Source organism: Salminus brasiliensis, chromosome 6 (genome assembly GCF_030463535.1).
Source record: "Salminus brasiliensis chromosome 6, fSalBra1.hap2, whole genome shotgun sequence".
Classification (NCBI taxonomy): Eukaryota; Metazoa; Chordata; class Actinopteri; order Characiformes; family Bryconidae; genus Salminus; species Salminus brasiliensis.
In genome coordinates, this window is record NC_132883.1 from 17,883,780 (window position 1) to 17,901,956 (window position 18,177).

Genomic DNA, 18,177 nt, shown 5'->3' on the forward strand with positions numbered 1-18,177 from the left:
AGCTTTTTACTCTATATCTCACGATAGGTAAGATGAAAGAGCTCAGCTAAGGCGTACCTGTATAGTCCCCAAACCACAGCTTTTTTCTTCATAGCTAAATAGAACAGGGCTGCATCCAAGGGATCATTGTTCCTTTGAAAAGACGCTTTTGCAACCTGGTAAGAGTTATGGCAGTCATGATTAAATGAACAGAAGGTATAAAAAGATAAGGAAAGAAATTCCTACCCATACAAATATGCTTTACAAATAATAAGGAACCTTAAACAAGCTTCTCAACCAGAAATAATTGTGTCCATTATAGGGGACGTTATACATACTGTACAAACTCGAACTAACCATTTTGCCTATACCAACCTTTTCAATGCATCTGCGAAGCTTATTGGTGCTCCTTAGCCACCAGCCCACACCCATAGCTCTAAGCTCAGGCCAGGTGGGCTCTCCTTTCTGCATGGCAGGAAGCATGTTGAGCAGCTCCTCCTCAGCCTCAGAGTGAAACGCCCAGGCATAGTGACAAGTAGACAGACCTGCAGGACAAAAATGAGAATTCCTGACTGCTATGTGCAGCCTCGAGTTCTCAAATTAGCTCAAAGTACAACATCAGTGAAACATCATCTGAAGTGACAGCAAAGATGACTCCAGGGAGGTGATCAAAGCAGGACAAACAAAAAGTTATTAAGTGTTTATCTTGGCACTTCAATGCTCAGATTTAAAAACTAGAACAAATACGCATTTGTAACCTGTTTGCTTTGCAAGTGTACCTTGACAGAAAAGCTGTCCACGATGTGCTGGGGGCAATGAGGTCAGCAGGAAGGTATGCAAACGAACAGCCAGCAAGAACTTCAAACCGCATTCATCCAGCGTCTCTCCAGCTGATTTACGACATAACATTTGGTTAGGCACCTTTACCATTATGTAGCTGGTCAAAGGGGCAGAAAACCAGGGGTGTCCAGCTCCAATCAACAGAAATCAGGCCCAGGTAAAACCCATCCACAGTTGACTCATGTGCATCTGAGCAGAGAAATTCCCAAACTGTGCACCAAGGCCCTTCTGAACTGGAGTTGGACAGCCTTGTAGTAAACAAAGGTACTGACCTTGAGTTTTTCCTTGACTTTCGCCGATATCTGTGCTGGTGGACGCGATGGTGTCGGCCAAGGCCATGAGAGACATCTGCTCCATTCGTGTCAGGCCTGGCAGGCTGGAGTGAAGCAGGTGGCTGGACAGAACTTGTGCATGCTCTAGGCCAAAGAAAGTTGGACTATACTGGGAAAGATCAATGACTTTGGTGCTAGAATCCTCCTCGTCACCATCTAAAGGATCTACATCATCCATGCTTACAGTGGTGGCCTGGAAAAGTTCATCATAGGCGTCTGTCCGACTAGAGCCGTGGCCACTATCCCCACTCACGCTACTTGGTTTGTCTTTGGCTTTGGGGGCTGCGTCTTCATCCGCAGCAAGCAGAGCATACAGAGGCAGTGGTGGGATGGAGTCGATCTCTGTGTAGTCTGGGTTTTCGGCCTTGTTAAACATTCTAGGATCCCTGGCAGTGCTGCCACTCGCGCTGATTGTGAGAGATCGTAAACGCCGCTCCTGGTTGATGGCAGTGTCTTTCAGAGCCACTATCTCTCCAGCTATGCACTTGACCAGATGGGACAGGATGGCTTTGGCCCGTCGCACCTTTCCCAGGTCCATCAGCTCTAAAAGCTGCACTGGGTGATATTGAGGGAGGGTAGGGAACAGGTGGTGGGCTGCCTCGAATAAGCCATAGTCCTCCATCTCAGCTGGAAGGTCATACATTGTCCTCTTACCGCTTAGCTTCTGTGCCAGACTGGTCATAGACCTGGTAAGAGTCTTCTTAGGAGGCTGAAGATATAAGCCCTCTTGCTTCACTGCTGCAATAAGCGAGCTCACACTGCCAACATTCGTATCACACATGGGCAGTGCAGATTTGGGTGGGGCTGGTGGTTGCCACTGGGAATAAACGTGCATCTCGCAGTCCATGCCCACGACCAAGATTCCGTCTCTAACCCAGGACAAAGAGACTGGGATGGGTAATGAGCCCTCTACCGAGGAGACAAGGTCCACGGCCCGCAAGAGCACGAGCCGAGAAGAGCAGCGCTCCCTGCTGTTGTCTGACAGGCCCACTTCTGGAGGTTTTCCCAAGAGTGGGCCATACATGTACAGTTTTGATCCAAGGCCTACCGTCAATATGTGAGAACCATCCTCTCTAGAAACCCAGTCCAGGTGAACAAGAGTTTTACCATCTGTGCCTAAACAGTCCCCAGCAAGCAGCAAATCTTCTTGGAGGACTGGCACGGTCAAGTGTTTATCAGAGCCATTGCTTGGTAGACTACCCAAACCATCCAATTTAAGAGTCTGCTCCAACATCCACTGGGACCCTCCTGTGGACTCGCACTGAAATACACTCACACGAATAAGAGGCTCCTTACTAAGTCCCTGAGGTTTCAAGTCCCTGTAGGCTACAGCTATTCGGCTAGTGTGGCAGCAGCTGACGTCCACTGGCCAGCCAGGAATGCTCACTGCACTGCTATTGGCCAGACCTTCTTCCACGAGCAAAGGCCATTCTTCCCAGAAGTAGGTAGGTGCAGTATCATCAGCAGTATCACTGGCAGAGGCTGTGCTACAACTCAAGAACCTCACAGTTCCATCTGAACAGGATGTGGCAAGAAGATACGGCGCTCGTCCAGCTGGCTGCAAAGATGACGAGCTCAAGTGGCCTGCAAAAGATGCAAGAGGGATTTTGAATATATATTTTTAGGATAATTAATAATGCAACATGTTGTTTAGCTAATTAAAGTTGTGGTTAACAGATATGTGATGTGCTAACTGAGAGTCAATAAGCATCAATTCACACCTGCGGCAGGAGTTACATGTATGACTTCAACTCCTTCTGGAAGGCTCAGCTCCTGACTGAAAACTCTTTCATTTGTCAGAGTGAGCCGACATGCACTTTGCAGATTGGACCTGCTCAGCTTAGATCTCTGAGATGAAGGAGGGCTGAAAGTCTCAAAGTTAAAGTTGTTCAGTGGTGGAGCAACAGTGTCCTTATCTGCAGGGGTTGAAGTCTCCTCTGGAAATAAAATAACATAAATAAATAAAAATATGAAATTAGAATAAATATATAGAATAGTATAAAATTCACGAAAAATTAAGTCAACTGTCAACAAAAGTAGATATATAAACCAAACAAAACAAATAAAAAAAAAATACAGGCACACACCAATAGCAACAGGAACTGCTGCCAGTTGCAGATGCCACATATGCAATAGTGATCGCCTGCTCTGGGTAAACTCTATCACCACCAGAAAGAAGCGTGCCGTGAAGAGTGCCGGGCTGGAGGCTAATTGAAAGACATGGGCGAGATACATTTTACAGGGACAAAGTAAAAGCTGGCAAAGATCAGACAGAAATTTAGAGAGGCTCCCTACCAGTCTCGGCAGGCGGGGACTCTTGTGAGCAATCCTCTTTTTTCTCGTTTCCCAGGATCAGGTCCTCCTCAAACACATGTAGCAGCTGGATCTCCTTTCCCTGCTGTGAGGACATTAAGAAGCATGTAAAGCTCCACCACTGTAGCAAATGGGCTCAAGGACATATTTTTAGCATATGGTTTTCTGATTATTTATTGGAACAAGAACAAGTCACTTTAATATTTACATCTGTTGTGTCAGAGAATATACGTACAAAGTCTGTAATGGCATCAAGCTCGATGATGCAACCTGGTCTTGCAGTAGATTGCTGGCTTATTATGTTGAACACTTCTCCAACACACTTCTGAATAGGATACAAAAGGTTATGCTTTAGTGTTCGTTTGTGTTTTTTTTCCATTATCTACATTTACAAAATAAATGGCCTGTTACCGATATTTCTGGATTAGAAAGTTCGCTCAGCAGTTTCTTGGCCTCAATGACTGCCTGATACAATCGCAGGGACTGGCCATCGCTTGCTACAAAGCAGGCACTTGGAGAGTTGCCATAGACTCCTTTGGAACATAAACAAAAAGAATAATTAGGCATTAAAACATTCATACTTTAACATCTTAAACAAAAACACAAGAGCGTAGTACAAATAAGCAATTGGAGTTAAACAAGAAATTGTTCTGACATAGCTTGGACTTATGTTTGGGGTCATTATCTTATTGTAGCATGAACCTCTGACCAACTAGGCGCATACCAGAGGGTACTGCATGGCTCTGAGGAATTTTGGTTCAGGGTGCCCATCACTCTGTACAAGTCACCGACCCTGGATACAAAAGCAAAACAGCCCCTGCCCATCTCACTCACTCCTCCATGTTTGACAGTTGATGTTACACACCGTGGAACCATCCTTTCGCCTACTGGTCGGTGCAAGAAGATCCTGCGTGATGAACCGAAGATTTCACATTTTGATTTATCAGTCCATAATACCTTCTTCCAGTCTTCGGCAGTCCAATGGCAGCGTTTTATGGCCCAGGCAAGTCTTTTTCTTATTCTCACATCTTAGCAATGGCTTTCATGTTGTAACTCGTCAAGACTGCAACTCAAAGTCTTCTCTTCACAGTTGAAACTGAGACTTAATACGACTACTATTAAGGTGTGCTTGAAGCTGTTATCCCGTGAAGCACCCATCACGCAAGCTGTTAACTCTCAGAAATTTGTCCTCCGATTCAGTTGTGGCTTTGGGTCTGCCAGACCTCTTCCTGTCAGAGTTTCCCTCAGTGCCTTTTGATGGTGAGAAAACTGTACTCACTAACACCTCTGTACTCACTGACTGTCTAGGCAATTTCCATGTAAGAAAGACTTACATTTCAAGTGTTATGATGGTCTGTCTCTCTTCCATTGTTAATTGCTTTTTTATCACTGTTGTTGTAACACACCATTTTCTGCAGTACAACACTGTTCAACTGATGCTCACGAGGGTATGGTACCACAGAGTGTTCCAATACTGCTTTTATGCAGACAGAGAGGGTTGTAAGAAATCAAAAAAAGTTGCTCAACCTTCATTGATGCAGAACAACTTTAAATTGTTAACCCACTGCGTGTTCCCTGAAAGATGTCTTCTTGTAAAATTCATTTTACAGTTTTGGGTAACCTCACTGTTTTTGGCAGTTCAGCACCTACCTTTGTACCATTTCAAGCTATTCACTGGAGTTGAATTGCAATAAATAACTGGAAAAATTGGGGGTGTTTTAAACTTTTGACCTGTAGTAAGTATATATGTGTGTGTGTGAATAAGTTAGGACCTGACAGACGTAGCGTGTAACCAGGAAATGGCTGAAAAAACAGGTTAATGCTTTGCATCCAAAAACAGGACAGGCTCTTACCAAGGCAGTTGCTAGGGATGAGAGTCGGCAGCCAGGCCACATTGGAGAAGGCTGAGGCATGGAGTGAGTTGATCCTGGCCAGCTCGGAGACGCCTCCTGAAAATGAGAGTGGACCGACTGGGTCCACCCGCCACAGAATCAGCTCACTGTAAATGGCATTTGGATCCTGGGACACAGCGCTCAGGGACGACCGGCTCTTCCGGCCTGAGGAGGGGGGGCAAGACAGCGATTGGGACAGTATGTTTTCCGCCTCAGGCGTGCGCAGGGCATTGTGGTGCGAGGTGGTGAGAAGCAGGGGCAACAGAGAGTGGCATGCCAGGTCATTGAGATGAAAGCGGTGGCCGCAGTAGCGGGACTTGTGCGAGACGCTAAGCACGGTGGAGAAGGCTGAGCCCTCAGCGAAGCTGACCGCCCACTGGTTAAGAGATCCGTCAGCATGCTTGGATATCATCAGCACATTAGGGGTGAAGATGCTCAGGCGCAGGCTGTTGGAGCACGGCTTGCTTTGCCCCAAACCAATTAAAATGGAAGATGAGCGGGGCAGGCCTGGAGGCCGTTGTCGTCCGTGCTGGATGGCCAGGTCCACGTTTTTATTGCAGGCGTACATCACCACGCTGCGGCTGAGGGAGTTGGCATCACCAGTGGGAAAGGCAACAGGTATTCGGGACACAAAAGACACCTGTGATGGGAAAACAGAGAGAAAAAACATTGCCATTGGCATTGTTCCATAGCCTTTTGTGGACCAAATTTGATAACTTGATAAATTTATATTAATCCAGGCACTGGCTTACAATATCAATTACAAAAATAATCTAGCGGTTCAACACCAATTATTTTTCTTACACAAGTTTTACTATTAACATCACCAGCCAAAAGTAAAACTGCAAATGATAAATTATATTATTTACAGCAAGTGTTTCCTCCCTGCACACCTCCCATGAAATTAAAGCTTGTCAAATCTCTTTCTAATTGTACTTGCATGTACAAACTGTGGCAAAAGCTACCTTTAACCTTAAATGTTGCTCAGGGAAAAAAAATATTTATATAATCACATCTGAAAACCTATATCTAGTAAAACCTGTTGTCCATTTCAGGACCACTTCTTCTTTCTTTAATTACAAACTAACATTCGTAGCTATGCTGATGATACACAACTATATATTTTCGTTCTACCTGAACGTCAAGTCTCTATAAGACTGATAAGCTGTGTGTCAGATATCTCTCTGTGGAGGTCACAGAACTGACCCAGCAATTCACCCAGCAAATCTGATCTGTGAGAAATTAGTTACTTTAGCATGTCAAATACGTAACCTGGGTGTAATACTAAACTCTGATATTGTCTCTCTTTCCCATCTAAATGTTACATCTTACTAAAGATTGCATACAACTATTAAATATACACTGCAAAAGGTTTTTTGTAGAAAAATCTGACCACACAACCACATTCAACAGATGCTCTGTTTGCAGTCTAGTAAAAGAAGAGAAATGTATTTTATTTATTATTCTTCTAAGCTATGGAATGCGTTACCCCTTAAAGTTCAGGGCACCTTCAGTGTACTTGTCTATAAAAAGTATTTAAGCCAAAGGACATAATATCAATGTAATTTGAACTTACTCAAGAACTTACAAAAAAAAAAAATTAAAATAACTAACTATTTCAAAGTGTTCTACAAGTAATGTCAATTAAAATTTTAATGTATACAACTAGTGAAATTGAGATCACCTGAGTGCAGTCAATGGGTCTGAAGTGACTGTAGTATGCAGTGCAAGAAGGAGATTAGTGAGGGAGGCCACCAAGACACCTATGACACATTAACTGCACTCAGACACCAACTGCCTGAACCTCCTATGCTGCTACACCTGCTACATTATATAGTTTCATTTACTTAAAAATTTCTTTGTAGAAATCTTTAACATTAATTTGAAAAATTTGCATCATATAATTTATATTGACCATGAGTCAATTTATAAAAACAAAAAAGGAGAAAACACCCAAGTGGGTAAATATTTTTTAAAGGTACTGTTTGTAGGTGAATTGCTAATATTGTCTTTTTCTAAAGCACTTTGAGCTGCTACATGTATGAAAGGTCATATACAGTCACCTGTGTTTAACTCAACAACTCCTGCAGTTTCTTGCCAGGAGTCAAGTACAAATGCAGGCAAATTTAACCACAAATGATCTTAATCTCATTTTACATGAGTGTGACTGGCATAATGTACATAAGAAAATAAGTGTCTTCTCTCTTTACCTGTGCCTGACGAAACATTCCAGGCTGGTATTCATCCAGCCAGTCTACGTGCCACACCAGCAAAGAGCCGTCCATAGGGTGAATGCTGAAGAGCATGTCTGCACCCTTGTTCCAGTCACCCAGTAACACATCCACCTTGTGCTCCACTGTGGCTGTTGGGAGAGGGATGGAGGCTGCATCCATGCTCATCTCGCCTTTTCTGCCTTCAGGGCTCACAGCACTGTCCTCTTCATCAAACTCTGTAACATGAATAATGAACCCCCTATTTATACTGCTTAGTTCAGTACAGAAATGTTGGCTTACATGTGGTTATGCTCCATAGAGAATGCCCCACATTACATAGAAGGTTATTCTAGAACTTACAATCAGACAATAAAAAAGATGATAGCAAAAACTCAGCCATCAGCCTAGATGTGGGAATTGCTGTGGAATTAATTCATTTCATTGTTCAGCCACTATGTAAATTCAGGTCATGTGCAAAATCTCCATGAGACCCACATCTATTATAAATAAGCTAAGAAACCAGCTAAAAACATTCATTGCCTATCATTTTGTGCTCTACTGACTCCATAATGACAAAGTAGCAATCATTAGGATCCAGAAACCACTTAAGATGCAATTTAAAGGTTGTTGGTTATTAGAGTGGTCTTGATTGTTGATAGCTGGCCGTCTTGCTAAGAAGTATCAAGTAAAATAATTTACTTTTTTTTTTAAATCACATTATTGAAGAAAAAAAAATCCAAACAGAAGAAAACCAAACCAACATCAGTGCACATAAAACATGGCATTCTTTATGATATTTTAGTTCTGACTGGCTCATAAAGATAAACAATATTTCCTATGGAATAAGTGTATACTACATTGCTAAAAGTATTCGCTCGCCTGCCTTTGCACGCATATGAACTTGAGTGATATCCCATTCTTAATCTATAGGATTTAATATGATCTTAGGCCGTCCTTTGCAGCTATAACAGCTTCAGCTCTTCTGGGAAGGCTTTCCACAAGGTTTAGGGGTGTTTTTATGGGAATTTTTGACCATTCTTCCAGAAGCACATTTGTGAGTCAGACGCTGATGTTGGACGAGATGGCCTGGTTTGCAGTCTCCGCTCAAATTCATCCCAAAGGAGTTCTATCGGGTCAAGGTCAGGACTCTGTGAAGGCCAGTCACGTTCTTCTACACCAAACTTGCTCATCCAGGTTATTGCTTTGTGCACTGGTGTGCAGTCATGTTAGAACAGGAAGGGGCCATCTCCAAACTGTTCCCGCAAAGTTGGGAGCATGAAATCCTTTTGGTATGCTGAAGCATTAAGAGTTCCTTAAGGGGGCAACCCAACTCCGGAAAAACAACCCCACACCATATTCCCCCCTCCACCAAACTTTACACTTGGCACAATGCAGTCATACAAGTACCGTTTTCCTGGCAACCCCCAAACCCAGACTCGTCCATCGGATTGCCAGATGGAGAAGTGTGATTTGTCACTCCAGAGAACACGTCTCCATGAGAACACAAGTCCAGTGGCGGCGTGCTTTACACCACGGCGTCCAATGCTTTGCATTGCGCTTGGCGATGTAAGGCTTGGATGCAGCTGCTCGGCCATGGAAACCCATTCCATTAAGCTCACTATGCACCGATCTTGTGCTAATCTGCAGGCCACATGAAGTTTGGAGGTCTGACCCTGCAGAACGTTGGCGACCTCTGTGCACAATGCGCCTCAGTATCAACTGACCTTGCCCTGTCATTTTACGTGGCCGAGCACTTCATGGCAGAGTTGTTCCCAAACGCTTCCACTCTGTTATAATACCACTGACAGTTGACTGTGGAATATTTAGTGGCAAGGACATTTCACAACTGGACTTGTTGCACAGGTGGAAGTGATAGGATGCCACCTGTGCAACCCTGAGCTCAGAGCGATCTATTCTTCTCTGCATGCCTAGGTGCTTGGTTTTATACACCTGTGGCAACTGAACTGATTGGAACACTTGAATTCAATGATTTGGATGGGTGAGTGAACTTTACTTTTGGCAATATAGTGCATGTGTGGGGGGGAGAGGAGGGTTTCACCCTCAATTCTCTACTAGCAGCACACCCATGGCCAATTCCACACAATTCAAACGAATGCCACAGTCATCATACAATACACTGAGCTTGTATGAAATAATACAAACCATCGTCAGCCTGCCTGGCCTGGGAATGATTCTGCTGTTCCAAGCTGCTTCTGAGCTGCTGAAGGAACACCTCCATGGTGAGAGTGAGGTGCAGCTCTTTGTTGTTGAGCCAATGGACTGTAAAGAGGCTACCAGGCTCCTCCTCATCTGAACCACTCAGTGACGAGATGGAGGGCAGTAGCGGGATATCTGGATTAACACAGCAGATTTGTTACTAGATAACTAGATTTGTAAATGGATTTGACTCAACTAACAGATACAGTTAAATATAAGTGTGGAGTATCTTTAGAAATATGATTATTAGTTTGTACATATTTACACTGCTCAAAAAATTAAGGAAACATTTAATCATTACAGTAGAACACCAACACAATTAAAACTCCAGGGACATCAAGCTGTCCATTTAGGAAGCATACGTGATTGAGATTTAATTTCACCTGCTTTGGTGCAAATGAGTGCAAAAAAAAGTGACAACAGGTGCACTGTAGAGGCACCAGAAAAACAACCTTCACATAGGGGATGGTTTTTAAGGTGGTGGCCACAGACAATAACTTAACAAAAAAAAAAGGTGTGCTGTGTCTCCAAGTCTCATAAATGTGGAGGGATATTTCAAAAGGGGGTTCAAATCTCAAAGCAGACAGCTTGACCAAAAACACAATAATGGCAGTATATTTATGATTTAACATTTATTTTTTTATAATTGGATTTATTAATTTAATTTATAATACATTCATAAAAGCTTAATTCATATAATTTTCTACTGCATATAAAAACCAAAATAAATTGTAACACTTCTCCAGAAAACAGCAAACAACTTATCGCTGCTGACAATCAGCTGAAAGTGAAACTTTGTGTGTGGTCAAAGACACATCTTTAACACCATTAAGTCACTTCCTCCCAGACTCTGGCATAACCTTCCAAGCTTTGAACTAAAAGCACACTCACAAAAGTAAACATTTCACTCAGACGCTGAACCTCAGCTCTGCGTACCACAGGAAGCTTGCTTGTAGGAGGCATCCATTTCACAACACTGCCTTATTATTCTTTACCTTTCACAAACCATCACAATACATTAACACCACACTGACAGAAGACGACAGAAAACAACAGCCGCTGCCAATGTTGTTGAAAATTGTGGAAGCAGGTACAGGTAGGTGTGTGGTAAAGGGATCTAAAACTGACAGTGCTGTTAACGGTAACTCATGCTGCAATTACCTGTGGCTGGGTTGATGCTAGCAGCGATGTGGAAGTGACACAGAGCATTGGCATGAGGAATGCTGGCCCTGTGGGTGTAATGTTTGTTCTGCTGATGAGGTAGCAGCCCTGTGTGTGCTGGCTGGGCTGTGCACCTGACCGATCCTCGCCACGATTCTGTCAGGTTCAGCTGAGCAATGTAAGCAGAACAGGTCAGTATGATCTAATTTTGCTACAAACACAACAGCCTGCCTCTGCTTAAAGGTAGTTGTAAAAAGTTTTGTCTAATTATTGTTGTTTCTACACGATCATCAAGATGTTGATTTGATAGGTCAAATTAATCAGGTATGTGTTGTAGTCAAGTCCAAATGCCAAACTAGTCCAAGTCCAAGTTCACCCTTGATACTACATCGGAGTCTACGTTCGTACTTTTCCTGAAAATTTTAAACAAGCGTTCCCTCTGACTTTTTTTTTTTTTGACATCCAACATAAAAGTAAGAGCTCTGCAGTGGTAGAAACAAAGCACATCACAAGGCCTTTGTGATGAACCAGCTTGTCTGTAGAAGGCTACCGACATGAAAGGACATGAAAGAAACTACACTGTGCTTGTGAAAGTCCGCTGCATAAATTGACATGCTCAGTTCAGCCATAAAGGACAAGTCTGTTCGGACCCAATCCTCTACATAAGTAACAATATAAATTATCCAATATTTACTTATGTCTTTTGATCAAACAGAGTTGTTATGACTCACCTCCTGCGGTGTCCCACTTTGACCTTTGTTATGACAATAGGCCTGCTTTGTGTTATTTGACTTCAGTGCATCACTGTTGTTACTGCTGCTACCGCCGCTGTGATTGTGTCTTAGTCCAGACAGCAGGCAGTCGCTAGGCAGCAGCGTCTCTGCCCATAGTCGACACACACTGTCCTTGCAGCACGTCAGTAACACGTTACACACGGCACCCCTGGATACAGAAGGTATGATACTTAACTAGCTTGCTGGCATGACTGCAGATGTGCGCATGATTAAATAAATAAAAACACTGGAATAGACTAATTTTATAGATAGATTTTGACCTAAATGAGGTCATATTTTTTGTTCATGAATATTAAAAACTTACATCATTATAGTCTTTTTCTAATGTCATCTTGTATCTATTTTTGCTGGCAGCTGTTCTTTACACTGTGTAAAAATGTCATGATTCACGGACCAATACATTTTCTAAAATTACTTTGAATTAAATCATTTTACACTAACGCAGACATTGAAAATTAAGAAGGTTTTGGAGATACAAGGTTTCGGCATGACAGCAACACTTTATAAATAAGTGCTACGTTGATGGCATCAGATTAACGCATTACGATGAGCTGGTGCATTTTCACACCCCTATTGGTCCGGTATCTCACCTGGGCATGTACTTGCTGGTCTTCCTCCATGAGAAGCCAGTGACGGCACGAGGATGGGCCAAGTAGATGAAGGAGAAGTCGATCTCCCCTTGAGAGCCAAGCTCAGGGGGCGTGAAAAGCTTCATAACATCCGTCTGCCACTTGCTTGTGTTGTACCACACTTTGACCAAACAGTCGTCCTGGATGAAAGACGGCATATAAGTTGCAATTATAGAAGAACCACTTTTGGCTGTCACAGAGATGTAGAAGTGTGAAAAACCTTTTAAAGGTCTAAAGAACCTTCACTTTATGTGAAGCACTTATTTTTAAAAGTGTGCTGTATACAGACCTGCCCGGCAGTGGCAAAAAATTCTCCACCTGGAGAAAACTTCATTAAGTGAATAGGTGAAGCAGTCCTACAATGTTAAAAAGAAGATCGGAGTGGGGGGGATTATTAGCAACATGACCGGAGGTGAAACATCAAGAGCAGATATAGAATTCCAAGAGCTTCCATGCACAACTTACTTGCACTGCCATATACACCTCCAAGAACATGGAGGATCACTACTGGTCTGCCCCTCAGCACCACAATAGAAATTCACATTGGACCATAACTGTAGGCAATTTGACCCAGTCAGGAGAGTAGCGCCTATAAACCCATAAAGAAGAAAGAGACAAAAAAAATAAAGAAAAAAGAAGAGAGACAAATGTTTCAAAGACTGAGTGCAAACACTTGTCAGTGTAAAATGCACAGATATTATTGTACCTGTGGGGCTCCAGGCAAGGTTGTGTGCTATAGACTGCAAAATGAACTGGCCAGTTTTTTGCCAGTGGTAGTTCAGTTTCTGTCAAGGATTAAAATATAGAATGTGTCAGTATGGCACAAAAAGTGCAAAAAGATGCATAATTGAGAAGCTGGTTATTAAGATAAGTCAATTAAGCTCACCTGTCTCTTTTCCTTTGGGCTGATCTGCACAGGCTCAAATATGCAAATTATGTTTCCGTAGGATGCAGCTATCTGTTGGAAACAAGATGAAGCAAATGTCTTTCAGGGGGTTTAAACACTTTAAGGGAAACTCCGACAAGACCCCCTTTGATGACCTAGCTTGAAGGTGGGAGTAATATATTTGGAGGCAAAAAAAAAAATACAAAAGCTTTGGGTGGACATTTTTTGTGCAGGCTGTTGAAAGGGTGTTTTCTAGCTTCCACGCAAGAATATTCGTTATCTAGCTTCATTCTGCATTTGCTAGCCAGCAAAGCAAACAAACAAACATGAAAAAAAAAAAAAAACAGCTCAAACACAAAAGGCAGCCGGTGTGCATGCACACAGCCTTCAGTTCCTGTACAACTCCCAAAAAGCTTTTGTAGGTTTTCCCGTTTTACTGGTTTCCAGTAACGGCACATAAGAGGGCACTGGTCTTCTTCACTCTAGCTAGGAGCGATAGCCCTCCCTCTCTCCCACATCACACATGCGCTGCTAGCCAACACAGGTATCTGTATGCACATTTACATTTATAGTGTCAGCAAAATGGCAGAAATGTAAACACTAGCTAATGTAACAGAACTTTACAGAAGTTAGCGATCTCCTCCAGCTTTTCAACAACGCTGAGCTCAAAAAGATTCCGTAGAGCTTCCTATGTCTTGGACAAAGTAAATGTTAGCATTTACACTCCTAGCACTGGTAGCCATCAGAAGGTTAGTTCTAGTGGATGGACAATGGCAAGGGGGGGGGGGGGGGGGGGTCCTAGGGATTCTCACACTTGCCATCAGAAGGTGGTTTGCCTAGTCTAGCCAGAGTAAATTTCAGTACATATCTTTAACGGTATACCATCTTGACATTCTAAAAGGGGCTCCCAAAGTAAGTCCTGTAGACAGTGGATGCACAATGTTGTGATTTCCCTCATCTAGTAACCTTGATTAAACACACTGACTAATAAACAAGCCCCTTTGAGGGCTGGGTAAGGGGTGTAAAACAAATTCAAAAACACAAAAATATGCACAATATGGTATATGCAAGACTGAAATTTGGAAAGCATGGCTGGGGGGGTATATCTTCACATTTTCCACAAGAATTGGCATAATAAACATAAGCACACAAGTACAGCCATTGCAATTGCAATCCTGCACTTGAAATAATGGACAGCTTATGTTATTTAGAGAAAAATGGGTGCTTATTTTGGGCTCTGCAGCTAGTCACAATGGCTGTCCTATAGCACTCGCTCTCCCGGTTTTAATCCCAACGCCCCTGTTGATTACATGATGTAATTCCATACTACATTTCTTTCTCTGTGTTGTTGCTGGACATGGCAGTCAGAACATACAAGTACAGACAAAACGTTAGACATTTCCTCCGTCCACAAAGGACACAATCCTGTCATGCAGGAATGAGTCATATTGAGCCATTCGTCTGTAGGACAAAATGACACATTTGGCTTATGTCTAATCTAAACCACGCCTGTTCAACAAACAGCTTAGCTCGTTTCTTAATGAGCTACACAACTCAAAGTGGCAACATCAGCCTACACATGACCACTGCTTGGGCATTACATGCCCCAGTCAAGAGTAATTTCCTCTTTACCTTGAAATCAAGAGGATGGAGGAGAACCACAGTGCTAGTTAGCATATATGAGCTTGTAAACGCTGCACTTTTACCATTTCAGGTACTCCTTAGGTTTTGATGATGTTTTATTGAAAACGTATAACCTTGAGAAAACACTATATCCAATCAAATTATGAATGTTGTGAATCATTATACCCCTACAGGTCTGTAATCATTTCATGCCAACACTGCTGTGCTGTGTCTATTATAAAATGTTTATTCACAAACTCTCTGGAATTATTCAGAGGCCATTTATTTTAACATATGCATTCTACATTGAAAGCAGCATGGCAGCACAAGCAGAAGCATTTCAGTTTATTATTATATTAGATATTCATTCTCACTGTGCTAAAAATTAGGCTGCCTGACCACTAACCCTAAGCTGTGTCCCGATTGCGTACCAGACACTAATACGTAAATAGACTAATGTATTTACAATATACTAATCTTAGTAGTACGGGTTTGGCAGGTTAGTACACAAAATATTAATGTACTAACCAGTTTCATACCAACAGGAAGTGATGAAGTGTTGCTCTGCCAACACACATCTCTGCCAGCATTGCATTTGCATCGTTATCCACCTCCCCCCCTCATTTTTACAGACCAGTTCTGAGTATGTATCATGGATATTTTGAGTATTTAACATTTTTATCTATTTTAGATACTTGTTAGTGTTAGTAATTAGTTTGTAATTGGAACACACCCCTAATTTTGAACGTTATAGGTACATTTTCTTTCAAGAACATCATTGAGCCACAGTTATAAAACAAGATTTGCCAAATACTCTTACCTGCCCCCCCTGCTGAGAGCAGTCCACACACCCGACTTGGATGTTCCCATGTTTGGCACCTGGGATGATCTGAAGCCTCTCAAAGTCACTCCCCAAGATCACAATGTCACAGCCAGAGGCATAGGCCTGTCGTAGGAGCACATGAATGTTTATTTGGAACATGCAAGTCCACCCTCACAGTCATGAATATTCATTAAATGGGGAAAATTACAAAAGAAGGTCATTACAAAAAAAAAAGCTGTTCAGAAGAGTGGAGGGTTCACCCTCTCTCAGCAGGACAACCCTGAATGCAGTGACCATTACGAAAACGTAAGGTCCAGATAAAGCTTCCTTTTGAGTAATACATGAGAAAATGCACTTGAAAGGATGACTGTGCAGAGCATTTCATGAACTGGCAGAAAGTCACCTAGGCAACGGTCTGGAGGACGAAGACACAGAATATAGACGGATATTGATTTCCGTCCATGCAGCAGAATGAAACCCTCTGAGCAACAGCTTGTGGGAATGATGCCATACACAATTAGTCCGGCTTCCTTACCGTGAACGGTACGTTGTTTATGCTCCCCACAGAGAAACAGTTGTCCCCGGGGTTGACTGCCCCAGTGAGAACTTGGTGTAGATTCATTGTCTCCTTCAAATTTCAAATGGCATCCTTAGGCCGACTGACATTCGAGAGAGACCCAAGCAATGTCATGGTCTTCCACAACTGTGTCAACGATATCCACCTTAGAGATGAAGTGAAAGAATCTATAAGAACAAACATAGGGCATAAAAAGACAACTGATGACCTTGATGACTTCCCATTTCTTGAGCTCGGTTATTACGTTCCTATACTAAAATACATATTTTACTACGCTAATCGGACTCGGTACCCTAAGGGCCGCCTAAGCTGATTTTACAGTCCAAAAAACCTTCACAATCATACAGTGAACAAAGTTACCAAGCTTCGGTTTTAACAGACCAAGTTTATGACAGTCCACTTCCACTTCCACTTCTGTAGTCCACAGAGCATCTGCACTCAACAACACTTTTGAGCTTCACCAACTAATAAATAAATAAACAACAAACAGGTCATTCTTTACATTGAGGGTGAACATGGAGGTAAAACTATAAAATGTACACTGTGTGTGAAAGTCAGTCGAGAGAAGCTGAGAAGCTGTCCCGTACAGAAAGTCTCCAGATCAGTACCGTGTGTTATCTCACGTGATGACGTGACGGTCAGCAACATGCTGGCGTAACCGAGCTAACTGGACTAGCACGCAGGCTAACACACAAACTAGCTAAACTAGCAAGTCCATAAAAACACAACCCCGCGGTACTGGTCAAGCCTCGTGGTCGTTATATAAAGGCTACAACGCATTTAAACGTTGCATAATTATTAGCTAGCGATCTAGCTAATTTGTCCAACTCACTTGCCAACAGTAGCTAGCCGGCTAACTGGCTAGTGAGCTGCCCAGTCAGGAAAGCTAGCTGTCAGAGCTACAAGCTATCTAAGCTAACACTGTGTTCAATTCATTCAGACCCTACTTTACTCAGCTAGCTGGCCAAAGTACGTCAACAACTAGCTAGCTAGCTTGTAGCTAAATGACCTGCTCTTTAATCAGTGAGGCAAGAGAGCACAGCTGCTTAGGTGTCGTTCACCGGTGTGACAGTCACCTGCATACGTTAGTAACTAGCTGGATTAACCGTGACTGTCAACATCAGCATTAGCAGTAGCGCCACATTCAGCATTACTTCAGGTCTAAACCGCTCCAATTTCCGCACAGTATAACGTTACCCTCTGGTGTTGCGCCGCTGTCTTTAGTTTATGCAGATATTTATGAACGCGGGCGATGGCAGACAAGCTAGCAGGAGCACTCCTGTGAGCTACTTGCCTGAATCCCATCACTGGTAGGTCGCAGACTGCACCGATAGCACTACTGTTCTGGGCTTGCTTTGGCTAACGTTAGCGAGCACCACGACCGAGTGCAAGGACTGCAGCTAAACCACAGGGGTCTTACCTCAAAGTTCGCAGGTTATGTGTGTCAATAATGTGTACCCCCCTTCTTCATTAGGGGAGACAAGCGCCACACATATCGCTCGCTGGCATTTTAGAGAACATCTCGCTGCGAGCTGATGTGTACAGGCTCTGTTTGGTGAGGTGTTTCCAGCGCAGTGCATTGTGGTTGTTGTAGTTCTCGGGTGTTAACTATGCGAAGTTCGTTTGATAACCCACTTTTAGCTTTCTGCGCTAGCAAACACATAGGAAATCAGCAGCGTAAATACACTGTACGTCCAAACATTTGTGGACACCTCTTCTAATGTTGCACCCATTGCTGACCCAGATGTATAAATGCGCGCGCGCGCGCGCGCCCACACACACACATACACGCACACACACACATCGCTTGTCTCGTCCCTGTAGAGAAGTACTGCCAGGAGCCTATTGGCACCAAGTCTAAGGCCAGACGTGGGCTTGAGGAGTTTAAAGCCCCCCCA

The 18,177-nt window shown here is 43.1% G+C and overlaps 1 protein-coding gene across 4 annotated transcripts in view; it reads right to left on the reverse strand.

Annotated features, from left to right (window-relative positions):
* The window catches only part of LOC140557451 (dmX-like protein 1), a 38,647-nt gene extending 20,807 nt beyond the window's left edge, over positions 1 to 17,840 (reverse strand). For 3 of the 4 annotated variants that reach the window (XM_072681888.1, XM_072681885.1, XM_072681889.1), the window contains exons 1-22: positions 17,700 to 17,840; positions 16,238 to 16,424; positions 15,700 to 15,825; positions 13,257 to 13,328; positions 13,077 to 13,155; positions 12,836 to 12,959; positions 12,660 to 12,726; positions 12,332 to 12,510; positions 11,679 to 11,889; positions 10,948 to 11,116; positions 9,733 to 9,921; positions 7,567 to 7,805; positions 5,318 to 5,996; positions 3,876 to 3,997; positions 3,700 to 3,789; positions 3,447 to 3,549; positions 3,239 to 3,358; positions 2,873 to 3,088; positions 1,092 to 2,735; positions 759 to 869; positions 355 to 524; positions 58 to 155 (exon numbers count right to left, since the gene is read on the reverse strand). In XM_072681888.1, the coding sequence (XP_072537989.1) occupies positions 58 to 155; positions 355 to 524; positions 759 to 869; positions 1,092 to 2,735; positions 2,873 to 3,088; positions 3,239 to 3,358; positions 3,447 to 3,549; positions 3,700 to 3,789; positions 3,876 to 3,997; positions 5,318 to 5,996; positions 7,567 to 7,805; positions 9,733 to 9,921; positions 10,948 to 11,116; positions 11,679 to 11,889; positions 12,332 to 12,510; positions 12,660 to 12,726; positions 12,836 to 12,959; positions 13,077 to 13,155; positions 13,257 to 13,328; positions 15,700 to 15,825; positions 16,238 to 16,324 (4,895 nt within the window). In that variant the 5' untranslated portion in view covers positions 16,325 to 16,424; positions 17,700 to 17,840. Of the gene's footprint in view, positions 1 to 57; positions 156 to 354; positions 525 to 758; positions 870 to 1,091; positions 2,736 to 2,872; positions 3,089 to 3,238; positions 3,359 to 3,446; positions 3,550 to 3,699; positions 3,790 to 3,875; positions 3,998 to 5,317; positions 5,997 to 7,566; positions 7,806 to 9,732; positions 9,922 to 10,947; positions 11,117 to 11,678; positions 11,890 to 12,331; positions 12,511 to 12,659; positions 12,727 to 12,835; positions 12,960 to 13,076; positions 13,156 to 13,256; positions 13,329 to 15,699; positions 15,826 to 16,237; positions 16,447 to 17,699 lie in introns of all 4 variants that reach the window. The other variant, XM_072681887.1, reaches the window with a different exon arrangement.
* Positions 17,841 to 18,177: the final 337 nt, after the last annotated feature.